The 25583-nt window shown below is 48.3% G+C and overlaps 1 protein-coding gene across 1 annotated transcript in view; it reads left to right on the plus strand.

The window, feature by feature from the left end:
- LOC144161500 (uncharacterized) overlaps nucleotides 1–25583 on the plus strand; it is a 90210-nt gene that overhangs the window by 47783 nt on the left and 16844 nt on the right. The window contains exon 2 of the mRNA XM_077692167.1: nucleotides 23066–23286. Coding sequence (XP_077548293.1) covers nucleotides 23066–23286 — 221 coding nt within the window. The remainder of the gene's footprint in view (nucleotides 1–23065; nucleotides 23287–25583) is intronic.

Here is a 25583-nt window from a genome sequence, read left to right on the forward strand (position 1 = left end):
CGCAATCATAGGGCTATAGGCAGCAGCGGCGGTAAAATGCAATTCTAAAAAAAAAAACAAATAAAGCGAATACTCACCAGTAAAAAGGAGCGGGCAAAAGTTGGTAACAATCCTCACGCCAGCCGCCGGCACCTTGTTTTGTTTCAGTCGCAGGGCTGAAACGCTTCAAAGACAACTAAAACAATTAAAGCAACACAGACATTCGTTCGAGGTTATTGTATGCTGCGTGGAGACAATCGCACAGTATACAGGCTCCTGCTGGCGTCAGCTTCCCGTTCAAGGTGCTTCTGGGCGCGATGATGATGAATAAACTTTTATTGAAGCCTAATCGGACTCCGTGTGCGGAGACAAACTAGTGGGCGGACACTTTAGAACACGAGTCCCTGGCTCTGGCTGGGCGTCCGGGCCCGTCTCACCAGGTAAAGCTGGGAGCAGGGATCAGAGCTGTACAGCTTCGCCACCCACTGTAAAGAGGAAGGGTGGGGATTGGGAGGGAGGTCGGGTGTGTGGGAGCATTCTCATACGACGCGATAAGAATACCTCTTTCGGGGCAAAACTTGCACTGTGTGAGTGAGGAGTAGGGAAGATAGCGAAGGAATGAAAAAAAAAATTGCTGTGGTTTAGTTTGCTTAACCCATAGCGAAAGCTTCACTGCCCTGGCTAGGCCCTTTGTCGAGGTGTGGATTCGCAATCATATACAGTAGACTCTCGATAAACGGAACTTCAACGGACCGGAAAAGTTAGTTCCGTTTAACAGGAGTTCCGTTTACTGAGAGAGATGTTCTAAGGTGCAAATTTATGTGCGTACACACTTCTAAGGGCATTTCATGGAACTCTGACCACTAGAAAGTGACTGCAGCTGATAGTTTTCAGAAAGCAAGAAAACTACAAGAAGCGTAGGCACAGCATTCACAAAGTTGATTTGGCAACAATGAGTCGCTGTGCACTACAAAATGCGTTAGTTATTTTTGTTTGAGTCCTTGCAACTGCATCTTCACGGAGGGTAGAGGCCTCAACTTCGCGAGTGCTTACGAGCCACCGAATTTAGAAGACGGCAACGTGGTAATGAAGGACGAATAGCACAACGATGGCACGAACGAGGCGACAGGAGGTGAGCCTTGTAGCCTCGGCGTCTAGAATCGAGACCGGACGATTGGAACAAGAACTGCGATGTTGCATTCATTGCGTTAACACGTCTAATCACTTACGAGACGAGGCTTATGAGGCCAACAAGGCTAAAAAAGCATGGAGGAAGAAAAAAAAAAAACAAGAACGAAACAGCCGGAACCGTAAAAAGCTGATTCTCATGCCAGTGGATTTCACAAGAAGTTCCATTTCTGGTTCCGTTTACACGGTGATGCGGAAATTTTAGTTCCGATTACCGAGAGTTTTTTTACGTTATCTGAATACAAAACCAACCAAATTCCAGGCAACTGTTCCGTTTAAGCGGCAATTCCGTTTAAGCGATTTCCGTTTATCGAAATTCTACTGCACTGACATGTTTGTAATGAACACACTGCTTATCGATCATCTTTTTTCGCCTCACGGCATTTTTAAGCCTCGCCGCTGTACCAGCGACCACAGCTGGTTGTTCGTCTTCCTCCATCGCACACGGCTATGCGCCGCACGTGGCCTCCTGGCTTTCCTTTGTGGCGCGCGCTTATATCGCGGTGGTGGTGGCCCACTCGCCTTCCTCCTCCAGGTGGCGACACGGATCCCGCGCACGTCTCCGTTCCCTCCTCGCCTATCTCTCTCCAGAAGGGTTGCAAGCTGGTCTAGTTGGAAAGACATATTCTTGGATGAAAATAGCGCTAACTTAAAGACAAAGGAAGTGAAACACAAGTTGTATCAACGTGCTTTTGAGAGAGCATGAATTGTCATTAAAGGGCCCCCCATCATCCCATCTTTCTTCACATTGTACTAAGTGCTGCGGATGTAAACCTGATTTTCCTACCACTGACATTTTATTTAGGCACGGTGAACAAATGCTTCGTTAAATTATGGAAGCGTTCCACATAGCAGAAAGAGTAGGCAAGCGTGTCAGCCAAGTAAGCGTGTGTCTTCATCATGTGTGCCTTGACTGTAGCCTGTGTCGATCTAGTTGCCTTATCACCGTGGCTTTTGTAAATTTGTTTTGCTCATGCGCAGTGTTTTTTAATGTTATGTGTTAAGTGTTTATATTCACCCTTCTTGATGTTACACTTTAGTTTTAAAGCAAACCTTCTGCCTCTACCTTTCAAGGGTTCTTTCGCGACCGTTGGTGTCAACAGAAAACTCCCACTAACAAATAAAAGAATATACTGTCACCGCCAGGAATCTAACCAGGAACAAATAGAGTAACGGAGCGAGAGCCCGTTGTCTTATCAATTGAGTGATGCACTCGACACCAAGCACATCTGCGGGTTTAGACCCTGCGTTCTCGCTGAATGCCCCGTGATAGCGTCACGCGACCTCTCACGCCACTGTGTGCTCCGCCCACGGGTCGTGTAGCGGCCATGTGCGCGCTTTGCGGATGTGGTAGGAGTTGTAAAAATTAAAGGAAGCTCACACCAACGCATGGAATTCTCTTCCGTCTCTTCCACCGATCTCGTCGCCCGCGTCGGCAGCGGCAGAGACGGAGGAGAATTGAGATCATCTGACACCGGGTTAGAACTTTGTTTAATTAAAAAAAAGTGGTTTCCCTCATGTGCTTTACCAATACAACTCCACCAACCACGGTTCATGAATCATGCATTGGTTTAACCTTAGCAAAGAATATCTCTTGGAAGTAATAAAGGGTGTGGTTAAGTGCATTTTACTTGACTCTGGTTTCTCTATTTGTAGAGCTACGTGAGTGAATTCAAGTGACGTCGCATGGGTAATCGTTGTGGGTGTCGCTTACAGCTTTGTTTTCCAACCGAATTCACAGGGTAGATTAGCTCACACTTTTTTTAGACAAGCGGCTCTCCTTCCGTTCCACTTTCTTTGTATTTGTTTAAGTTCGCGCTGGTATCATCCAAGAATAAGCCTATCTATCCCCGCCATCAGGCCGCTGCTCTGTGGCGGGCGCTTGCGGGATGGGGTGTGGTTCGTCTTTTAGCTCTCAAGGTCAAAACTGGTCACCCCGCAAAGAGCGCCCCAGGTGGCATAGGGTAGCTTTTGCTACCAAAATATCCACAACTAGTTTTATCAGGCTTGTTTCGTGTCCATCCAATTCACTTGCTCTGTCACCCAATTAGAGATGCTGTCACGAAAGTAAAGCTACGGATGAATATCAGCGAGTGCGTTACAGGTAGCATTCCTCCACTGGGCGGCTTGTGTTTGCGGCACCAGGACAATACCGAGCGCATCTTCGCGTGGTTCTATCTGGGGCCGGACACTTCGGCTAGTTTCGTTATCGCAAAATAAAGTGCCGCCATAATGCTGATAGCCAAGCGAAAATTCAGCAACTTTTGCATATGTAGCTTTATCTTTTCAACATAAGCAGAACTAAATTAAAGGGATTCTATTATGAGTAGAAATAAAATGTGTTCTTGGCTATTTCCTTATTTGGCAGCCTATTTATTTATTTAGTCGCTTCATTCGTTGTGCCGACGGGCGGCGCTTTCGCTCTTATCTCTTCTGCTGCCGTCCGTCTGCTCCTGCCGCTTTCACTGTGTGCACGTGTAAAAGTTTTGTAGTATGCCTTGAAGGTAAAAAATTTGGTGTCTGCGAGTGCGAACGGGCTCAAAATGTCAGAGAAACTGAGAAAAGGACACAACGCGTGCTTCGATGCTGTGCGGTGCGACAACTCGGGAACGAATAGCACAGCGAATTATTTCCGCTTCCCAGCGGACGGCAGGTCAGCACACTTTTTATTCAGTCAAAGTTATGAAGAAGCAAGCGCTATCCTTGTCAAAAAAGCTGCAGGGCGAACCGAAAAATCTTCTGCTGTTGCTTTACAGTGAATTTCTTTTTGTTTGGTACAATGAATTTGTCAGTAATGTCGTAAGCTTGTAAAGCTGCTTGTCGACAGTTTCTCATGAACCGATTGATGCCAGTGGACACGCAGACGGAAAATTCGCTTCGGTATCGGTTTGGTGAGCGGTTGCTCTTTATTTTCTTTCCACCAGAGAAAAGCTTGGAAAATATGTCTAGTGTGCTTAAACGCTTCTTCGACGAACTGGTTTGGCTTTAGAGCGTTCCGACGATCAGTTTCTTATAGTTACATTACCACCTTTGAATGCTTATTAACACGAAAGAAGCCCCCAAAATTATTTATGTGGCAGCTGACCGCTTGCACTCCGTGTTACGAGAAGTTCGAGTTACCTGCGCGACGGCCGAGCTGCTCTCCGCTTTTCAATCTGTGCCACGACACATTTTTTGTACCTTCAAGAGAGTGAATTGCTGGGCTAGTTGGTTCATATTGTTCAGTTTTTAGTCCAGCGGTGTTGTGTGTGTGCCCCCTCTTCTCGTCCTCCGTTCTGCTCGCTGGTTTCCCATTTTTTGTACCTTGTTTGCACTCTCAATATTTGTCTCGCTTTTACGTGTTGTTTTTTGGTATCCATGGTGGTATTTATTCCATTTACTAGGTGTGACGTATGGCGAAATTTCGCAGAAAATTCGCTAGCTATAAAAGGTCTTTTGGGCTAGCTAGTTTACGAGAATAAGAATATGGAGTGGTTGTTAATAGTGGCGAAATGAGCCGGTCATCTCACTTCATAATCATTTTATTATTCACAAACGCATGTTTTTATGAAACGTCGTTTCTGCAGAATTGCATTGTGTACAGCAATAGAACGTGGTGACCTCTGCAGCAATTTTCGGTATACGATGAATTGTACGAAGATGTCTCTTATGTTTGTGTAAACGACACAGAATGCGGACATTTGTACTTACTATACGAGATACACAGCTCTGTGCTATTGTGGCATGTATCGAACTTCGCTTGCGATACGTTACTAATACAATCAGTGAATAAACCACATTTCCCGACTACTACTTTTTCTGCCCCAAACAAAATTGTCACGCTTCAGGGCGTGCTGGCTCACGCGTATTTAACTAAGAAAGATATCCAAACAAAAGTTTTGTGCACGTGCTGAAAGTCCAAGCAAATCAGCAACTGAAAGCTGTCGAAAACAAGATGTGCAGCAGCAACACAATCTGAAAAGCAAAATGCAAGCGGCGTTTGTTCCCGCTTGCGGCACACAAAGGCAGTCGCGCTCGTTCAGCCCACAGCAGAGAGGCACGCCGTTTCCTCGCGCATCAGCGAAAGCGTTGCCATAGAAGCATCAGTGATTTTTTTTTTTTTTTTGGTTTGACAGTTTGGCCTACCAAGCACCAGGGGACAAATTGGCGCTAGTGGCGCAATTATCGGTTACCTGGGGGGTATACCAGGGGAGTGAAACTTCCTATACCTTGCATGGGACGCGATATTCGATCGAAGCGCCAGACAAGCCCCTGGTGTTTGGGGGCGGTACTAAAAACATGGCGGCGTGTTGCAGACATGCACAGGGGAACGCCATATTGATGGGGACTGAAAAGCCGAGCGGGGAGGGGGGGGGGGGGGGTAAATTAGCGCCAAATTCAATTGGGAGGCACATGGAAGGTAAATTGAGAGAGTGGAACATATTCAGATGGCTAGCGCACGACCTTTTTCCTGTTGCGCAACCCGCCACATTATCGAAAGGGCAATTGTTTTGTTCTGATTGATGAAGTTTTACGCGTCCACTTCTTTTTGCACCACTTATTCTAAGTACGACGTTGTTTTGGTTTATTAGTACACACAATCTAGACAAGGATAAAGAGTACAGGTATTTTCATTTTTATTGCTAAATGCACCATTCATACTGTAGAAACCCAACTTGGATATTTTACACTTTTAGTCGCAAACAAAAGTGTATGGCCCATGGCCGCACGCTAATTAGGTATCTAGCCAGTGCATATCTGTCCAGTGCCTTGTCTGTCCAAGGTCCTCGTAGTCTCTGGTGGTGATATGGGCAGGACACAGCCGGTAGCTGCTGTAGATCTGTCGACGTGGTAAATGAGCCAGGTTCTGCCTTCTCGCACACTGGAGCCAAACGCGAGATCTGGAACATCAACAAGCACGTGTGTATATTTGGGTTAGAATGAATACTAGCTTTACTGCTGCTTTCAACTAGCATCTGTATTCGGAATAAACGTTACCTGATATATTAGGAATCTTTCTTTCTTAAATTGATTTTGGCTACAAAGACGACTTGTGACCAATCGTAAAGGCATATTTTTAATTAAAATCAGCCTTTATTATTAAGAGACGCAGATACGTTTTTCTATTTGTGCGATGATAATGTTCGGTGGCAACGACCCACCTTCCCTCCTAATCCAAAATACACTTCTGCAGACTAAAGCAGCCATCCCACACCAGAATCGGTAAGCAATTATTCATGCATATATACTTTGGCGCCCTATGTATTCATCAGGTATTTCTCGGGCGCTGCAATAAACCGGTTATAAAAAACCTTATTTCAAAACTTCTAATAAATTCCGAGCAAAGGTTAAGCCTGTACTGTTTAATTATTTATCGGCTTATAGCTGTAACTGCGTTCTTGTGAATACATCGATCGTTCTCGTGCTAAAGCTGAAACTGCAAGCACAGAACTGAAGGTTAAATTTTAAATTATAAGTGGCAGAATTATAGTTATGATTGTATTATAAACATATAAAGTAATTGCTTACTTTGTATAGTTATTGCTACAAATTTATTCTGCTATGTGCCGTTGATTCACGTGACGACAAAATGCAGAACACAGAACACACAATTGAAACGCAATAAAATAATTGATATAGTCACTACTTAGTCAACATAGTGCTAGCAACACGATATGAACCTGCGGACCCAGCCTTTGAGCCTTCAGTGTATGGGAGATGCCTTCCTCCAGCTGTGGACATAAACAGGCTGATAATAATAACGACAACAATAATATTGGTAATAATTATAATAATCACAATAATATTAATAATAATAACAGCAACGCATGCTACGAAAACAAACTAAACGCAGGCAATCAAAAGATAATAAAAATAGTGCAGGTAAGCTTACACTGTTCCATTAGTTATTGTATATGTTGCCTCATATACACTTTGCTGCAGACCGCGCATTCACTTGCGCTAAAATGCAAAACACACGATCTAAACGCATTAAATCAATAACTTACGTATAAACAAACGTGTGTAGCTAATGTAGTCTTTGGAATAATGGCCAGGTGCTCTGCCGCGCATTTCATGCTTCAGTAAAGAGTCAAAGAAGGCAATAATAAATAGACAGTGCACGTGTATGCTCACTTAAATTATAAAGTGACTGCTGCAACCGCATCCTCTATCTCGTGCAAGCGTAGAAAAGCAAAACAAGCAGCATGCAGACCGTACCTTTCGTCCGCCGGGATCCAAAAGAAGTTTATGCCGGCCTGGCGTGAAGAATTTTGACACCACTCAGTACAGCACGATCTGTGATGACGGCGCGAATCCATTCATGTGTCTGTTTCGATGAAACAGACTCTACGGTGGTAAAAACGGCCCTCGGAACACCGTGGATCGTAGCATACCTGTGGGCGCGACAAGAAACGCCCCTTTTCAGCGGTGCGAAACAGAAAGGCGCGGTTCCTGTTTCCCACTGCTGGTGGCGCTCGTATTTTCGCAATCTCTAACTGTAACTTTTAAGTTTACTTGCATATTAAAAACTCCGTAATTAATAAGTAACCTGGTAGTAAATATAAAGTGCAACAACAACGTTCATTTATGCTGGCATGTAGTACAGCCCCCAAACGTTAGGATCGCTGCAGTCACGGGATAGAAAAACGGCGGAGTTTCATCCCCCTGGGTATACCAGCTGACCTAGCCGTAATTCTATGTTCAGTACTATACGTGCGCAGTCATACCGGGACATCGCTAAAAAATTCCGCCGTAGGCGTCGACGAGCTCGCGCAACGCCGCGTGCATTGCCGTCAACCATACGTCACGCACAGGGGAGATAAGTACCGGAAATGAGGCGCTTAGCGACAGCGCAAGCTACCCGAAGCAACTCTGGTGCAAAAAAAATTCCCGCGCCTTCCCGCGAGGGGAACACGAGTAAATGCAGAGCATTGGGGCCTCAGTACTGATTGAAGGCAGTGTTGCTTCCATCGCTTCTTCCGTGATGCTGGAGTAGCAGACACGAGTAAACGTGGGCACGAGCGTCAACCAAGGAAGGAAGGAGCAACGCAGTGACTGACACGAGCGACCGCTAGCCGCTATATTTGCAGCGCGCGCAGTAGAGGGAGAGCAGTACGGGGGGGGAGAGCGCGCATGCGCAAGCAGCGCGCGCCCTTCCACGCCCCACCGCGCTGCTAGCACGCAGCTGTTACGCCGAGACCGCGACGGAGCGAACGGGCTGACTACGACGCATGCGCGCCCCAGCTGCTGTTGAGAGAGAGGAGGGAAGGAGGAGAGGCGCACCTGCTGCGGACGCGGAGCTGTTGACACCGTCTGACGCAGGAAGAGGCGAGGCTGGCGAGGCTAAGAAATGCTCTGCATTGAAAAAGGCGGCGAAGTGCTGCTAGCGAATTTTTGAAATATCGCGGGGGCTTCGACAGGCGGGTGGGTGAGCGCCCGGCACGGTAGAAATCGGCGAATCGACCGATGGTAGTTCGCATGCGCAGAGCGATGCCGTCGGTGCGGTCGTCTGATAGCACGTTCCCGCAGGCTGGTCAACCCATTGTGCGGTGGTAATCAGAGGGCCATCTTCATTGCCGTGAACACGGCGCACGCAATACAGGCATACGGCCGATTACCAATGGAAAGGGATTTTATCCTGCTTGTGGGAACAGTCTAGCAGATGGTTTCACTGGCGCGATCGTTCCCCGCATGATAACCCTCGGCCGCTTCCCACCAGGAAAGCCGCTGAACCACCCTTCGGTCGACGCTCCTGCGCTATTAAAAAAATCGCCGGCTGTATGAAACTAGACAAAAGACAGCCTTCAAGAATACAACGTGGACGGCAAATTTATTGGAATGACAGGCATGGACGAAGAAAAAAAAAATATGTGACGGAGAAACAGCAACACTAAAATTTCTTTAAAACCAAATGCGGCTGGTCACAAACGCACTTTGAAGGTCCATTAAAACCAGAAGACGGCAAGAGTCTACACTTCGTTGCTTACACTTTCGTAATCCTCGCTGGCGGCCGGAGAGTCTTCGTCGTCGTTCCAGCCAGTCGAAGGCAGCAAGACGACGCTTCCAGGAGGAGCAGCGTTTCTGGCTCGCACGATGCCGGACACCGTAACTACAAGCTCAGTCGAGGAGCTGAAGGGAACGTACGCGGTGTAGCCGTTGTACCCCTGGTCCATCTCTGGGGCGCGGTCGGGACCCAAAACATTCCAACGCACGCTGGCGGACTCCTCTGGCCTCGTGGACGCAGGGTGGGGCAGGCCCTGCATGTCTGGAGTCTTGTTGCGCTGCTGCTGCTGCATTCTTGCGTCGCACAAGCGGGCAGCACCACGAAACTTGCAGGGCAGCTTGGCGATGTCTGGAGTCCACCTTCGAGAAGGCAGTCTCACGTAGCCCAAACTGGCTCCCGAGAAGTCGAAAGAGGCTGGTAATCGATGCGCGACGAGCAAGATGGCGACCGCAACAAGTATAATTCTCTCCATGACTCTGGCCGCTGCTTGCCCGGCTGGCCCGTCGGCTGCGTGGTAAAATGAGCGCCTCGGGGAGCGCCGGGGGATGCCGATGTTATATAAGCCGCCCCTGTCGGCGCATGCGTAATCACGGTCAGAGGTATTCAATCACGGAGCAGTTGCTTTGATTTGGCGTGTTCTTTCGGACGTTGCCAGATTATATGGAATTTTATCCTTAGCAAAAAACTCACCCCTGATTGGCTGGCGACGCGACCGGGGTTAATAAGAGACGACATTTTTGCAAGCATTGCGAATTTCCAATCTTATCACGATGTAAACAGAAGCCTTAAAAAAAAAACTAAAAAGAAGTGCAAAATTTAGTACTACTTCATTTCTTTGACACATACGCTTCTAATCTTATCAATGCATGCTTGCTACAATGAAGATGTTTTACCGCGACAGTCTGTGTAGCTGAATATAAATAGCGATATGCAAGTTCATATCGATGCCGAATAAACATTCAATTGATCCTGTGAAGGCACATCTCACTTTCGTGTTTTACCGATTCCTATGAAAGAGGGATCAACCACTTTTTTTGTTGTTGTTGTCCCAGAATAAACTGATTATTTTTTTTTGTTTCTTTGTTTCTTGCGTGTCGGCGTCACTGCATCCGGAGGGGTCAGGCTCGCGAACCCTTCGCGCATGAAGAAGGTTCTTTTAACATTCAACCGCTCCTGTGAAGGCCCCTTTCACTTTCGTGTTTTACCGATGCCTATGAAAGAGGGATCAACCACAGCTTTTTTTTTTTAACTTGGCCGTGTAGCAGCTCCCGTCGTTTGCCAAACAGAGCTTGCGGCGGGGACAGAACCGCGGGAATATCGAAAAGTTGTTTCAAAATTCGTGCAATTAGATGATATATACTGGGTTTCATTTTAGTTCGTTCCGTCTCATAATCTATATGCCTTGCTTGATTTTTGAGGAACTAGCATTAATATTTTTCCCCTGTTTTAGTTGGTGACTCAGTGCTGGTACCGGCATCAGTTCCGGTGGAAAACATGCCGCGCTGGCTCAATGGGTATGGCGCTGCGCTGCTGAGCCCAAGGACATGGGTGCGATTCCCGGCCGCGACGGCCGTTTTCCTGATTGGAAGCTGAAAGCGAAGACGCCCGTGTGTCGGGATTTCGGTGCGCTATAAAGATCCCCACTTGTTCGAAATTAATCCGGAGCCCACGACTACGGCTCGTCTAGTAGCCCAGGGATGGCTTCGGCACGTAAATTACCGAAAATTTATTTTTTAGCTTCCGCTGGGCAGGCACTTTGGTGTGGCGGCGTAAGTAGCGGGCACCAGTGGAGACGATGTCTGCCGAGCATGCTACCATCGACAGGGCGTAGAACGAACTTCACCGCGAAGGCACGGCACCTGGTGAAAATGCCTGTCCTTTCACTCGTCTCCGCGGTAGTATCATTGTCGTCCTTTCCACACTTCAGTTGCCGCTGCGCCATATTCCAGATTCAAGCGGGCCTTGGCATATCTGGCTTCCTCAGTCGTAACTTCCGTGTGGCAGTGATGACGCATTTCCGAGGACGCTTGATGAGCATGGCTTATAGCGGACGGCTAGCAGCCACGGGAAAATCGCTAAAATGAGCTTAATAACACAATCGCTTTAATAAAGGGGGGGGGGTGCTTTTCTTGGCATGTGTCGAACACTAAGGTCACGGTGCATGCACAGTCGACTCCAGATCTTAAAAACAAGGCGCTTCTGCCAGTTTGAAGGATACTCCCGGGTATTGCACCCAGGCCCCCCTGCTTCTGAATGGGGAACCATATACACTTGGCCGCCAGGTTTTACGCCAAAGCTGCATACTTCTGCCCCCTAATGGTTTCATCTCCGTGGGCATAAACGCCAAGGCGCCAAGGCCTAAGACGCCGAGGGCATGCGTCGGGCCAATCAGGCATACAGCATAGAGCCCAGAGTTCGTTTAAGGAAACCACAAAACAAGCATCGAAACCGCATTATGGATGATAAGGCGCCTGGGAAAAATGGGATCCCCCCCACACCATAAGTTCATGGTAAAGATTATGTTTGCAGATTATCTTTGAAGGCTAGGAAGGACTGGTGTCACTAAATAGAGCAGTTCTTGCCCGGCAAGATGCCGAGCGCATGCGTCAGGCTAGGCAGGACCCAGCATTTGCCGCATCTTTGGACACACTTCTGCTCCTGAAATGCTGTTACACGCGTTATCTTTGATTCGCATTCGGAACGGCGTCAGTCGTGCGCAGCTCCAGAGCAGGGAGGACAAGCTAAGCCTGCCATAATTGACCGACTAAAACTCATAAGCAACAAAATGGCAGCGCCCATGAACCGTTGCAGTGTAAACAGATGCCACGTAATGCGACCTGACCAATGATCATGGCGGCGGAACGGAACAATAAAAGCAAAGAGTGCCGACACTGTGTACTTTTATCTAGTGACAGTAGCCCAGCGCAAGCGACAAGCCCGCCGAGACGACGAGAAACATTTCACGAACTTCTAGCGGTTTAAGACTACTTCACTGGACATCCACTGTCGCAGGGCAAAATGGCGACCAATTATATATATATAATCAGAATGGGAAATGAGGGGCTCGTTGAATTAAGACAGTAATAAGGGTTGGCAGTCAAAAAAACCTCCAAAAGCAAAGGGGAGAATGTAGTAGGCCATTGATAATGATAAAGAATTCGGAAAGACAGAAAGAAAGTGGAGAAAAAATGCCTGGCGGGTGGGATCCGAACCCACGACCTCCAGAATCCGCGTCTGGTGCGATGACCACTACGCTACCGGCGGGGCTATTTTCCCCTCCACTTTCTGGGGTATTTATGTTTATGTATTTTTGTTTCTTGCGCTTGGGGGTGGTAGCCAGCGCCACTCGGACCACTCGGGGTGAAAAGGACCTTCTTTTTAACCCCCGGGCCGTGACTCGAGTGTCTACGACATGTCGAGAGTGGTCGACCAGCGTTGAACCCTCTCAAACTTCCTATGGCACCAAGACTGCCAGAACAGAGGCCCTCGCTATGCATGTAGCGAATCAGAATAGGAATTGAGGGGCTCGTTGAAAATAACACAGAAATAAGAGTTGGCAGTCAAGAAAAATTCCCGCGCCTTCCCGCGAGGGGAACACGAGTAAATGCAGAGCATTGGGGCCTCAGTACTGATTGAAGGCAGTGTTGCTTCCATCGCTTCTTCCGTGATGCTGGAGTAGCAGACACGAGTAAACGTGGGCACGAGCGTCAACCAAGGAAGGAAGGAGCAACGCAGTGACTGAAACACGAGCGACCGCTAGCCGCTATATTTGCAGCGCGCCCAGTAGAGGGAGAGCAGTACGGGGGGGGGGAAGAGCGCGCATGCGCAAGCAGCGCGCGCCCTTCCACGACCCACCGCGCTGCTATCACGCACCTGTTAGGCCGAGACCGCGACGGAGCGAACGGGCTGACTACGAGGCATGCGCGCGCCAGCTGCTGTTGAGGGAGAGGAGGGAAGGAGAGGCGCACCTGCTGCGGACGCGAAACTGTTGACACCGTCCGACGCAGGAACAGGCGAGGCTAAGAAATGCTCTGCATTTAAAAACCTCGGAAAGCAAAGGGGAGCGTGTGGTACGTCATGGAGACAGATAAAGAATTTGGAAAGAAAATAAAACTTCTTTCAAAAATATATCAGAAAATAAAACTTCGAACAAGGTAGAAACCATGATTGTTGCTAATGTTTCAGCAAAGAGACTTGCCTTTTCCAACATTCGGGGTTTCTACCTTGTTCGAAGTTTTCTTTTCTTGTGTTCTGTACTATCTTCCAAATTTTATTGCTCTCTCTCTCTCTCTCTCTCTCTCTATATATATATATATATATATATATATATATATATATATATATATATATATATATATATATATATATATATATATATATATATATATATATATATATATATATATATATATATATATAGTCTGAAAAGATAAAAACTCACACAGAGCGCGAAAAAGATAGGGTTAGTAGAGACAGAGACAAACGAGAAAGACGTAGAAAATAGAAATAAGTTTACGGACGTTTCAGGGAGAGGACTCCCTTTCTTCAGAGTACAAAATTTCGGTCTTATTTTCAACAAGCCCCTCATTTCCAATTCTGATTCGCTACATATATATATATATATATATATATATATATATATATAAGACAGAAATAAGAGTTTGCAGTCAAGAAAACCTCGGAAAGTAAAGGGGAGGGGAGGATGTGGTAGGTCATTGAAACAGATAAAGAATTTGGACAGAAAGAAAGTGGAGAACAAAAAAAGTGGAGAAAAAAAAAAATATATATATATATATATATATATATATATATATATATATATATATATATATATATATATATATATATATATATATATATATATACGACACTTATACTCTCAAATCGTTGCCACCGAAGGAAAACCAGACCCGACAAAAAAAATTATGATGGAAGTTCTAAAATATTCACCTTTCGAAGTTAGCAGTGCCCGAAAACACGCGCATGTATCAAGGAGGTGAATCCACTCTGGGGGCTAGCCTTGGGCGGCATACACTCCCCCCAAAGATGTGATCTCGTTAAGCGGGCACGGCACTGCCACTCTGAGCAGTTTCGTTAGAAGGAATGAGTTCTCGCTCACAATACGTTGCAAGTTGCGTTGCGTTACAAGTTGTGTCCCCATTTTGTGGCTTGTTATAAGGAAGTCAAAGAACAATTGATTATGACTCGTATATTTCGCGATAACTGAAAACAACAACACGAAGATGCATGTCCATGCTGCTCCGCATCAGCGCCCACACATTCATCACACATGGCACATCTGCACGAGGACTGACTGGAAGTGGCTACTTGCGTATGTGGACGGTCATCTGCCTCAAGTCAACACCCACACACGCACGCACACACGACAACACGGCCATGATTGAGTTTTTTTTCGGCCGTGTTAAATTTAACACGTACCGCACGCAATATTGTCTGCGAGAATCAACGCGATCGCAGGACCGTGCGTCGACAGCTGTCGCTGTAGGCAATATAACTAAAGGGTGATGGATGTCAGTGAAATTTACTTCGAACCAATATATGCCTACCCCCCCCCCCTCCACTCCCCAGTATTATTTTACTTCGTAGGCTGAGGTAACACGTTCGCGGAGACAACGTTGCTTGCCACTTCGGTCACCTACGCGCGCTCACTGCCGGTTTACAAGCCATGGTTCCACGCGTGCCCTCGTAGCAAGTAGGTTCCAAAAAATAGTACTTTCTCTTCCTTTGTGTGGCGGACAGGCCAACGATTTACTCGATTTCTAGTTTCTTACTTTTTAAACCTTCTCAATTTTATCCGTGTGCCCCTCGGTCCCTTCCCCAAGAGCCACTATAGTAATACTAAGTCGCCTTCGCTAATCCACCGTTTCCATAGAACCCCACGGCGCACGCGCGAGCCACCTCCTCGCCATCAACTCGGAAGCGTACATGGCAAAATCTTACAATCTCGTGCGGAACAATCTAGTGCGACGACTACGCGTGGTTGCGTAGACAAGGTTGCCAGGCGCATCTCACCGGCGTAAGGACCGGAGAAATCCGCGTATGCAGAAACGAGCAGAGGGATAGGCGCAGACAGTCCACGTGATCGTCGGAGCGTGGCGTCGTGCGTGCGTTTGCTTTCATGCTTTGTCTAGCAGGAGGCAATATAAGAATGCAGCGTTGGGGTGCCACTTACGATAAAATGGGTGAATTGTTTCGCCTGTGTTCGGATGCTATACTCCCATACGCGGAGGTCTGAGCATTACTCTTACGGTGAGAGGCGTAAATGCTCCAAAAAAATTAAAATTTGTGGGTTTAACGCGACGAAGCTACAACTGAGCTATGGGGGGATCGGATTAACATAGGCCACCTAGGAATCTTTAACCTGCGCCGTAATCTCGACACATGGGCGTTTTCGCTGTTTTGCCTCCATCAGAAAAGCAGCTGCCGCGGCCGGGATCGAACCCGCGTCCTTGGGCTCAGCAGCACAACGCCTCAGCCACTGAGGCACCGCGGCTGGTCAGATCGGCTTCCGACCCAACCTTGGCACACGCGGAAGTCTCTGGCTATAATGCCGAGTGATCAGCCCCTCCCACCATAATCCCTGTCCTACTGCCCTGATCTTAGCAGTTGCCCTGCTCAAGTCTTTCGATCGCGTAAACTAATCCGCCGTACTCGATGAACTGGCGCACGCCTATCCAAGCGCACGAGCAGAGCTTTAGATCCGGAATTTTTGTACGCTCGACCAATCTGTATTCAAGAATCCCACCCACGCTCGACTCCTCGCACTTACCACATGGACCGCGTAGTACACCCCAGGGATTGGTTGGTTGGTTGGTGGTGGTGTTAATTAACGGGCGGACCAAGCTTTCTGGGGTGTGCCGGCAATCCCCGCCCCCCGACCTCCGATCAGCATCTTTTCAATGCTATGTGCGGGAAATCATCACGATTCACTGCTTCAAAACGGGGAGAACCAGGCGCAAAATGTCTCTCCTTGTGGTCCAATGACCTTTCGGAAAACTATCCCCGGGCCTGTTTAACCTCGCTACTGCGGAGTCAGCTCAAAACTTAGAACGTGACTCTGCTGCGCGCTTCCCATATGTAATACGTATAGGTCCACGAAGAAGTAAACAGAGCAAGGGGGCATTGGCCGAACTGCATCTATGCGCCGCGTGTATACGAGAGCCGCCGGGAGCCAAGGGACGATGCTTTATGGGTGCTTTCGTGCCGCCTACCGCCACCATATCTTATATATATAATCTTAACTCTGTTAGCGTGTTAGACAGGGGGTGACAGTTTTCAGAGGGCAGCGCTAGGCTATATAGTGGCGCATGGTTACATTGCCGCTCGCAGCCATCAGTGGCGACCGAATCGGCCGCTGTTGGGTTAGAGCAAACTACGCACGCTCAGAAACGTTGGTTTTTGCGCTCAACAAAGTGATCACGGGCGACATAGTGTTGCTGCCGATGCGATATCTGGCGGCGACATTATAAAGCGACAATAACATATGCCCGATGAAGCACATCCGGTGTGTGGATCTCTAAAAGAATTATCGTAGTAAAAAAAACAGTTCCCTTCCACTCTGAAGAAGGATGACCAGTGAATCTGGGCGTAGTGCAAGGAGCGCGCGAAACAAAACACCTTTGTATGTTATTTGCGATTCGCATACTTCCTTGCTAATCATTTGAATGAAACTTGGCAGGACTAGTTTAACTCTAGGGGACAAACACGTGGTTATTCGTTTCCCTCCTGCATCGTAGGACCGTATCGTATTGTCTGTGTAACACACCAGCCCAAACCGCTCGACCATGGAGGACAGCAGTGCGGTCGCATCGGGCCGAGACGTCCACATGCAAATACCTCTTCGGTTAAACGGGTATTTAAACGGTGAGCGCGAGAAACCTGCCTCCGCATGCACGCCCCCCACCCCCCACCCCCCTCACCCCAAGAAAAAAATGGCCGCGTATCTGCTCCTTTTATTGCAAATGTCGACGAAAGACGATAGTCGACTGGCGCCCCTGGCAAGTAAATGCCTCCCTTCTCTTTTCCGCTCACCTCTCATGCTGTTCCTCTCCCGTCTCGTTCCTCCCAAAATAACACGGTGAAGGTTTGCTCAAGTCAATTTAAATTTACCGCGTTCCACTGCTCCAAGTCGGGCGCCTCGATGCCAGCGCTGCCGTGGGGCGGAGACGTGCGTGAATCGGGGCACCCTGCTACTACGTTTATAGAACAACGTTGCCCTATACTCCACGAGCGTCCCAAGCGGAACGTGGAACCTGTCTAGTGGAACCTTTCGTTGCTGTTGCCGTTGGATTTTTTAAATGCCGCCAGGTAGCGCGAGCAACAACAGGCGATGGTATTCTACAGTTGATGTAGTATATCATTTGCTATCGCAAAAAGGAAGCGTCCGTGAATTTTTTAATAAAGGAACACTGCAATTATCACTTATGCATGATTCGCTGCCTTATATTTGCGTAATGTCTTGTTCTTGTTCAATAATGTTGACAAGTAGGAACATTAACACCGGACTTAGACGCTTAGATTTGGCTGTGAGTATATAAGAATATTGCGCAGTCTGTTTCACTTTGACCGGCTGGCTGAATCGAGTCACAGACAAACAGACATACAGACAGACCAAATTTCTGTGTTTAAGTAGCCCAAGAAAGACTCTCGTCTTAAAAAAAAAAAGGCATGCATACTTTCCGCACCATCAGCGGGCTACCAAAACCTACTCGCCTGGAAAACGTTCATTCAGACTGCTGTCGCTCTTCCCCATTGGAGAATATCATTCAAAAGCCCGTTAATCAATTCCTACAGAAACGATCACTAACTCGCCGAGGTGTCTCTATAATCGCCTGTGACAATCAGAAGACACAACCCCACGACAGCCCACCGCCTCAGCACTCTAAATCCCCTGGTTCAGCTTGACCATAATGCAGTGGAGTGACGAATCCACGTCACCAACAAAGCAAATGTGATCTGCGGTGTGCAACTACGCATTGCAGAACGTCATGCAGAACAGCGCAGACCAAACTTTTGGGTCAAATCATATGCTCGCAATCGTCATTCGCCGGAATTTCATTGTTGGCTGCGCGGATTGGCCTGTCAAGTGCGTTGTGGTGAAGCTGAACCACAGTATTGTATTATTGCGGCCCATTGGTGCCGCTCGACTGCCTCAGACCCATCGGTCACCCATCCCGTCCACGTAGCACCTACCCCGTCCGCGGTGGCTTCACCAACGCCCTCCCTAACAGCAAACGCTTCCATGAAATTGACATTTACACCGACGCAAGCATCGCCCCTCCACTAACAGGCATCGCATGGGCCTCACCTGATCTCACATCCATCCAAGTCAAGCGATCCTCTCATATACCACACGTTTCCATAACCAGAGCGGAACTTCATGCAATCTCGTTCACACAATAGATTCGCTCATGTTGGACTTTGGCTCCTCCATCTCTACCCCGATAGGCATCCTGACGGACTGGCTCGAGGCTTCACAAATTCTTTCAGAAAATGCGCCCATGCGCTCTGGTTAACCACCTTAGCGGTAACCTGCAACCGGTGTTAAGCAATGTGTTACTCCTTAATTATAAGTTGCGTGTTTCTGGTATTCTCCTACGTTCCCGTTCCTGCTCGCGGCATGGCTGATCGTCTGCTCCTCGGAATTACGTTTGACGCGTGGACTAACCGTTCCGAAATAACGGCGGCCACTGTTTGCCATTCCCACGTTGCAGCTGCTCCACCAGCACCGCCGCTGGCCCCTGAACGTCTTTATCGCCTGATCTGGTGGTCGCGCGCCCGCTGGGCTGCAAGAGACATAAAGCCCAGCCAATCTCTCTACGCTCACCTCCAACCTGATTTTTTCGTTCATGGTTATTGGGTTGCGCCGGAGGAGTTCTCTTTTTCCACAGTATCCCGGGATTTTTCTTTCGCCTAGCCATTTCAAGCCATTTCAAGCTTCGCTTTAAAACCACCCACCAACCAACTCCATCGCCAACAAAATCCTTCACCCGATCTCCATGCTGAAATGTAATAAAATTCATCTTCTTCTTATCGGCTGGTCACCTGGACACGAGGAAGGAGTCACCACCGGAGAAAGAGGCAGCCCATTTGGCTGCACGGAAGTGCATAACACTGCTGCTCACCGACTTGACTCCACCTGCTCCTGACTCGATCCAGCAAGCGGTGCAGCTCGTACGCTACAAAAAGGAAACGAAAGGCCGCCTGAAGGCAATACCCCCCAACCGGCTGTCTGTACGCTCTGCCCCCGCTCTCAAGATCAGCCGGAATGTTCATGAGCAAATGCTTTGCCTACGCTAGCCATACCCCAAAGAAACACCATCGCTGCCACCTCGATGTCCATACTGCTCATCCTCCACATCCACCGATCTTCAGCACTGTCCCAAATTCACGCGCGACAGGGACCTTCACCCCTCCTCCCAATGCTTCATCCTCACACATTGATTCTCATACACTGGACTGCTCCACACTGACTGTAATTGCACGTTACTCTACAGAAAGTGATCCAGCAGAAGCAGTCTATAGTACAGGGTGGTACGACGATAACTGGAACGCTTTAAAAATTTCTCCTGAGCGAACCGCCGTTCTGTTCGGGCTCAAACTTCCCACGAAGGTAGCATTTTGTGGTCTATTTTGTTTGACACCGGAAACAACGACGGTACTTACCTGTTTATTCTAAAAATAAATAAAAACGATTTTCGCCTATGTGAAAAAGGCGGCTGATTTGGACGCCCGAGCCAGCGCAAGTTGATGTTGGAACAACGGCGCCACCTGGGGTATACAGAGCGCAATGCACGTTTGGGATTCACGGTAGGAAGGAGCCAAATGGCGCTGCAGACGATTAGAAAATGCACCTAGGAATGAGCTAGCAGACGACCAGAAAACCCGGTTTTACATTTTCTGATCGTCTGCTACACCATTTGGCTACTTTCTAACGTGATTCCCAAACGTGCGTTTCGCTCTGCATGCCCCAGGTGGCGCCGTCGTTCCAACATCAACTTGCGCTGGCTCGAACTATGGTGCGAGTATATTCTAGGCACTATACTCGCACGTCCAAATCAGCCGCTATTTTCCCATAGGCGAGAATCTTTTTGTTTATTTTCAGAATAAATAGGTTAGTACCGTCATTGTTCCCGGTGTCAAACAAAATAGACCACAAAATGCGGCCTTCGCGTGAAGCTTGAGCGCGAACAGAGCGGTGGTTCGCTCAGGAGAAATTTGCAAAGTGTTCCAGTTATCGTCGCACCACCCTGTATACAGAGCCGTGAATCTGCTCTCTCCCTCCCACACGACTATTCCCGCCTCCCCAAGGGGCCCACCATGCAGTCTTAAATCTAAATCTAGAACATCAATGGACCTTGAAGATATCCCAGGACGCACACACCCCTGCCTCCTACTCCCCCGTCCCCAACTTGGCCTAGAGTCCTCCTGCCCAAATTTCTCTCTTCCTTTACGGCTGGCACGACATCGTCAGCTTTTTCGTCTTTTTCTATGTGTCTGTCGGGCGCACTTAAAGTCCTAACTGCGCGATGACAACAACCTCGCAATTGAAAAAATGGGGGATCTCTGCAGACAACCCCTGTTAAACCTCTTCGTGGTCCCTGATGTTCATTTTTGCGCCGGGCCCGTTTCTGTGCCGATGAGCATTCTATTTGAGTTATGCCCCTTTTGAAAAGGTGACATTCTGTTCCTTGCTGTTTTTTCTCGAATAACGATTATTAAGTAATTTTCCCCGCACATTCTCGCTTATTTGGAGAGAACTGGTGAACCTAGGCAGGTCCTCCTTAGCGGGCATGCTTCAACATAACCGAGAACATCATCATCGTCATCGTACGCTGCAGTCATGGCACAAGCTGGGTCGCTCAAAAACCTGCCTTCACCACCGAATGACGTAAGATTTTTTCAGGTCACGCCTCCAGAAGTCGTGTATGGCTTATTCCGCGTCAGTTCTGTTCTCCTTGGCTCAGTTGCAATGCTTGGGCACTGCCAATGCGAGGAGAAAGTTTCTAAACCGACACTTCGGTTGTAAACTCGGGGCAGCGGCAGCAAAGCGAAATTTTTGGCAATAACATTTCGAGTAAAATGGCAGCCCCCAATGACGCAAAGCGCTAGAAGAGCGATGACAAGAGAAAGCGCTGTCTGTGTCGATTCGTACCGCTCGTCTCTTGCGCACAATTTTACAAGTGTTTTTGGACAAGTCCTCGCCGTTTGATTGGGCAGCAAACTGACACAGTGATTATTGTTGAACTGTTACGTTCCTGCCGTGGCGGCAGAGTTTGTCTAGCATGTCTGATCGGCCTTCGAATTTTGTAATGCCAGCGAACATGCGACAGTAGACGTCGGCACATAAACTTCACTTCACTCTTCTCGAAAGAGTTGGCAGGTACTTACCTGATCTTGAGGGTTCCAAATGAATTGCACGCGTACAAAAAATGCGAACAAAAATTGGTAAAACTTACGTAAAACCATTAAATGGTTGGTTGAGTGCCTTGAAAAAAATCTGTTAGGTTCTTACATTTTATATTAATACATCTTGAATTAAAATTTTCTCGCGGCACTTACGTCTTCTTACGTACCTTCAAGTCGAAAGCCTGGCGACACTTATCAACGACTTCTTTTCTGCTACACCGTATTTGCATCTCTTCGCTTGCTTTTCTTCGGTTTGTGGCGCGAATTGCCTCCACAGGCTTCCTCGCTGCTACACGCTGTTTGCGTCTCTTTGTTTCGTCGCCTTTCGGCGCGCAATACTTCAACAGGCAGACTGGTGACACACAGCCACAGCTTATCCAGCCTCAGTTCTGCGCGGCCTGGGCGCACCTGTTCTACTCACGTGCCGTCATGTTAACTTGCGCTGCTCTATTATTGGTTGTACCACTGGCAACGGGCGGCGACGGCGCAGTGGTAACCGCTGGGCTCAAATGCTAGATACCCTGGTTCAAATCCCGTGCGAACACAAATGCGTTTTTTTCAAGAGAAGCTTTCTACGCCTGACTGATGGCGTTGACGACCGAGTAAAAGATTCTGCAGGAAACCCATCTTTACACAATGTGTTTCACAAATTGTATACATCAGTTGTACACCCCATAGCACAACAATGGGATGTCGTTGCACACCCAAGTGGCCTCTCATAATAGGCAAAATATAGTCTGGCAGTTCACACGGTCAGGGTTGTTGATGATGATGATGATGGTGATGACATACATTGGCTAAGCACGGTTGGACGTTGGCTTTGCACTTGGACTTTCGCAGTTTGGATTTTGGATTGTGGGAGAGTTGTTTCTGAAATGTGGCTTTGTCTCAGGGTGCATGCACGGTAGAAAGCTTTGCGTTTTAACCCTCTTTCTCTCAAGAAAGGGTCTCTGATTTTTTATTCACTCTTTATGGCGGTGGCCATTTTGTGCAACAGACAACAGCAACAACAACAACAACAACAACAACGGTTGTTCTCACAATAGGGCACTTAAGGATTTCGCTTTAATATATCTTCCTTTCGTAACGTCCAGAACACCGTCACGAATCGGGACACACTGAGCGTTACGTTATGTCGGGACATACTGAGCGTTACGTTATGTAGAAATCAAGGGTGAACCTATCAGAAATTTCAAAATACAGAATCATCCCAATTTGAGGCCTTATACTAATGTTATCGATGTAGGTAAGACCTTTCAACAAGCTCCGCTAATCCGCTATCTTATGGCGCAAGTCTTTGCGTAGAAAAGGCTTCTGGGAAAAGACACCGGTCCCTATGTTCGTGTTAGTATGTATTTTATTAAATAATCGTCGCGCCGAGTGCGATTTGCTAGCAGCACATTAATCCAACACAAACCAGCTTGCTGCCTGCCTTGGCTGCTATTTTGGTTAAGCCCAGTACTAAAACCGTGCCTCCGTTGTCAGGAGCCGGAAGAGGGCAGCCAGGAGAGCTCGGAGGAAGCGGCGAAGGCCGACAGGGTAGCCCAGCGGCAGCAGGCCCGACCGACGGCAGTGCCAGTGCCTCTCCGGGGTGATGGACCCAAGGACATTGAGGGCCTCGAGGCCGCTGAGGCTGGCGACGGTCCAGCCGGTCCCAAGTTCTACAGGGCTATGGACTCCATCATGGTCGCCAAGCACGAAAGACCGTAAGCATAGGACGCGGGAAACCCCAAATCCCGAATATCTTGCCTAAAGGAGTTCTGTGGAGCTCGTCTTCTAGTTTCCCATGCACCCGTCGGTGCGTGCGCGCAAGCACGGGGACCACAAGAACGAGAGTGGGAGTTCCACCGTGTTGCTTTGTGTGTTGCAACCTACCATGGCGCTGTTTGTTGGCGGGTAATTTTCGGGGAAGGAAAAATGCTAAGTCGTTGAGTTAGTTGGTAGACAAGGATCAAGGGAGTAAAGCGCCAGACGATGTATCGCGCTTTATTCTTTGTGGAGTGAAACATTGCTTGTAATCCCCTTTTCGATCGTTATAGTTAAAGCTGGGGTCATTTCATGGAGTCATATCCGTCTGTGTTTCTACCAGAAATACGGCCAGGCATCAAGCTTATCCCCACTCAAAGCGCAATGCCTGAGCCACTGTACGACTATTGGTGGCGTGCATGATTCGAGCAAAGAATTTGCATGTCAGCATGGCCAGTGGGGGCATAAACGCTTTTCCCTTAATAACTATATGACAGGAACACTACGTAAGCGTTCGTTGCTGTCTGCAGTTTGCGGTGTTGATTCCGCTCTAAAAATGAAGGTACAGAACTTCTTCATTTAGATTCATATATAACATATGATGAATACTCTATAAATAAGGCATAAAACTCCAAAATTTCAAAGTTAGGTATAATGCCGGCTTAGTTCGAGAAATAGGGGGGGATCAAGCAACCGAGGCAATTTAGGCCCGCAAGTATGGCCAAATTCGGAGCACACAAAGGTGACCAATAACATTTTAGCGCGAAAGCACTTTGGCGGCCGCTATTGGCGTTTGGCAGCGGCGATGGCCACGGCGATGGCGTCGTAACCGAGCGAGCGAAGACGGGAGTAAAACGGCGGAGGAAGGTGTGGCGAAAGTTTGCGCGGGACGGCAGTATACTGAGCCCGCACGAGACGCTCGTCGGAGCGTCTGACGAAATTGGCAGGGGGAGGGCGGCACACGCTGCTATGGCGCCATCACAGCCATCATCTGCCTCACAGCCTCCCCCTAACACTTTCGGCATACGCTAATACTCCGTGCATGGCCCATCCGAACCACGTGACTGCGCGGAAATTCAAACACATTTGCAACAGCACGGTCACCGCCGGCGGCGACGCGCTGCGAGGTAGCAGCACGGCAGCGCTCGCCTCGGTGCCTTCGCTGAGCGCGCGATCACTTTCTGAGACGCAGCACATATGCACCGTGACCGAGAAGACTGCAGTTCGCGCTGCGCACAAATTTCGCATTAGGGAGTATAGTAATCGTCATTGCATTTTTAACACCATATTCACTTTGCGCATACTTCCAAATCTGGCTATAACTATATTACACCACCAGCGTTGTTGAAGGAACGTTTCGCAAGTGGGGAGACGATTTCTAATTCAGCAGTGTGACAGCTGATACGCGCATGCTTCAGGTATTTTGGCATTGGATGGGCCGCCCAATAAAACGGAATGGTTAAATAAAATAAAGCCGTTCCACTCAATGTGAAAGCTGTCAAAAGTGCAGAGCAGGGATTCGCCATAATGGGTGGTGGCGCTGTTATCCTCTCACTGCTACCACCCATCACGCTCTTCGCCGCCCTGTCTAACTCCTGTTTTGATGAATATACAATTCAAAGTTCCCGCCTTCCCAGTGCTCGCGCGCCCCCTGCCTGAAACTGCGACAGCGGGAGTTCTTTTCTTTTTGTGATTGCTTTAAAGGGGCACTGACACAAAAATTTTGCATCTTGTTTTTTTTTTTTTTTGTTGCGATAAGTAGCTAGTGACCTACTTATAACCTGTAGAAACCTCATTTGCTTCAGCGTGCAACGGTTGTTTAATTAGAGGCATTTTCAATGCGGCCAGTCGCAGTTTCGGTTTCAGCGAGTGCCGCGAAACGATGTATTTTGTGGATTTTGTGTGAACAAAGCTGACCACGTGACCGTCGGAGGGATATCACAGTTACAGAGCAGAGCCGCCGTAGCACTGTCGAATCCGCATCGACGGCAGTTTCTGCGAATGCCCCCCGTACTGATCTCGTGAGGCGCCTAATTAAAAAGCGACCGTGGATGTGACGCAGGCGCTGCGAGTGCAAATGCTACCGCGGCTAACGAACGACGCGCGACGCTCGAGACGGTGGGTGGCAAGACGCGCGCTGGGAGCAGCCGGCCGGTCTGCCTACCGGTCCGCCTACAGATGTGTTCGGCTTAGCACTGCGGCGGATATTCGAGTGCCGCTCTCGTAAGCGGTGCAGATGACAATTTTTAATGCAACC

This window comes from Haemaphysalis longicornis, unplaced genomic scaffold (genome assembly GCF_048455015.1).
Source record: "Haemaphysalis longicornis isolate Haplotype H1 unplaced genomic scaffold, Haemaphysalis longicornis Haplotype H1 scaffold_1, whole genome shotgun sequence".
NCBI classification, from domain to species: Eukaryota; Metazoa; Arthropoda; class Arachnida; order Ixodida; family Ixodidae; genus Haemaphysalis; species Haemaphysalis longicornis.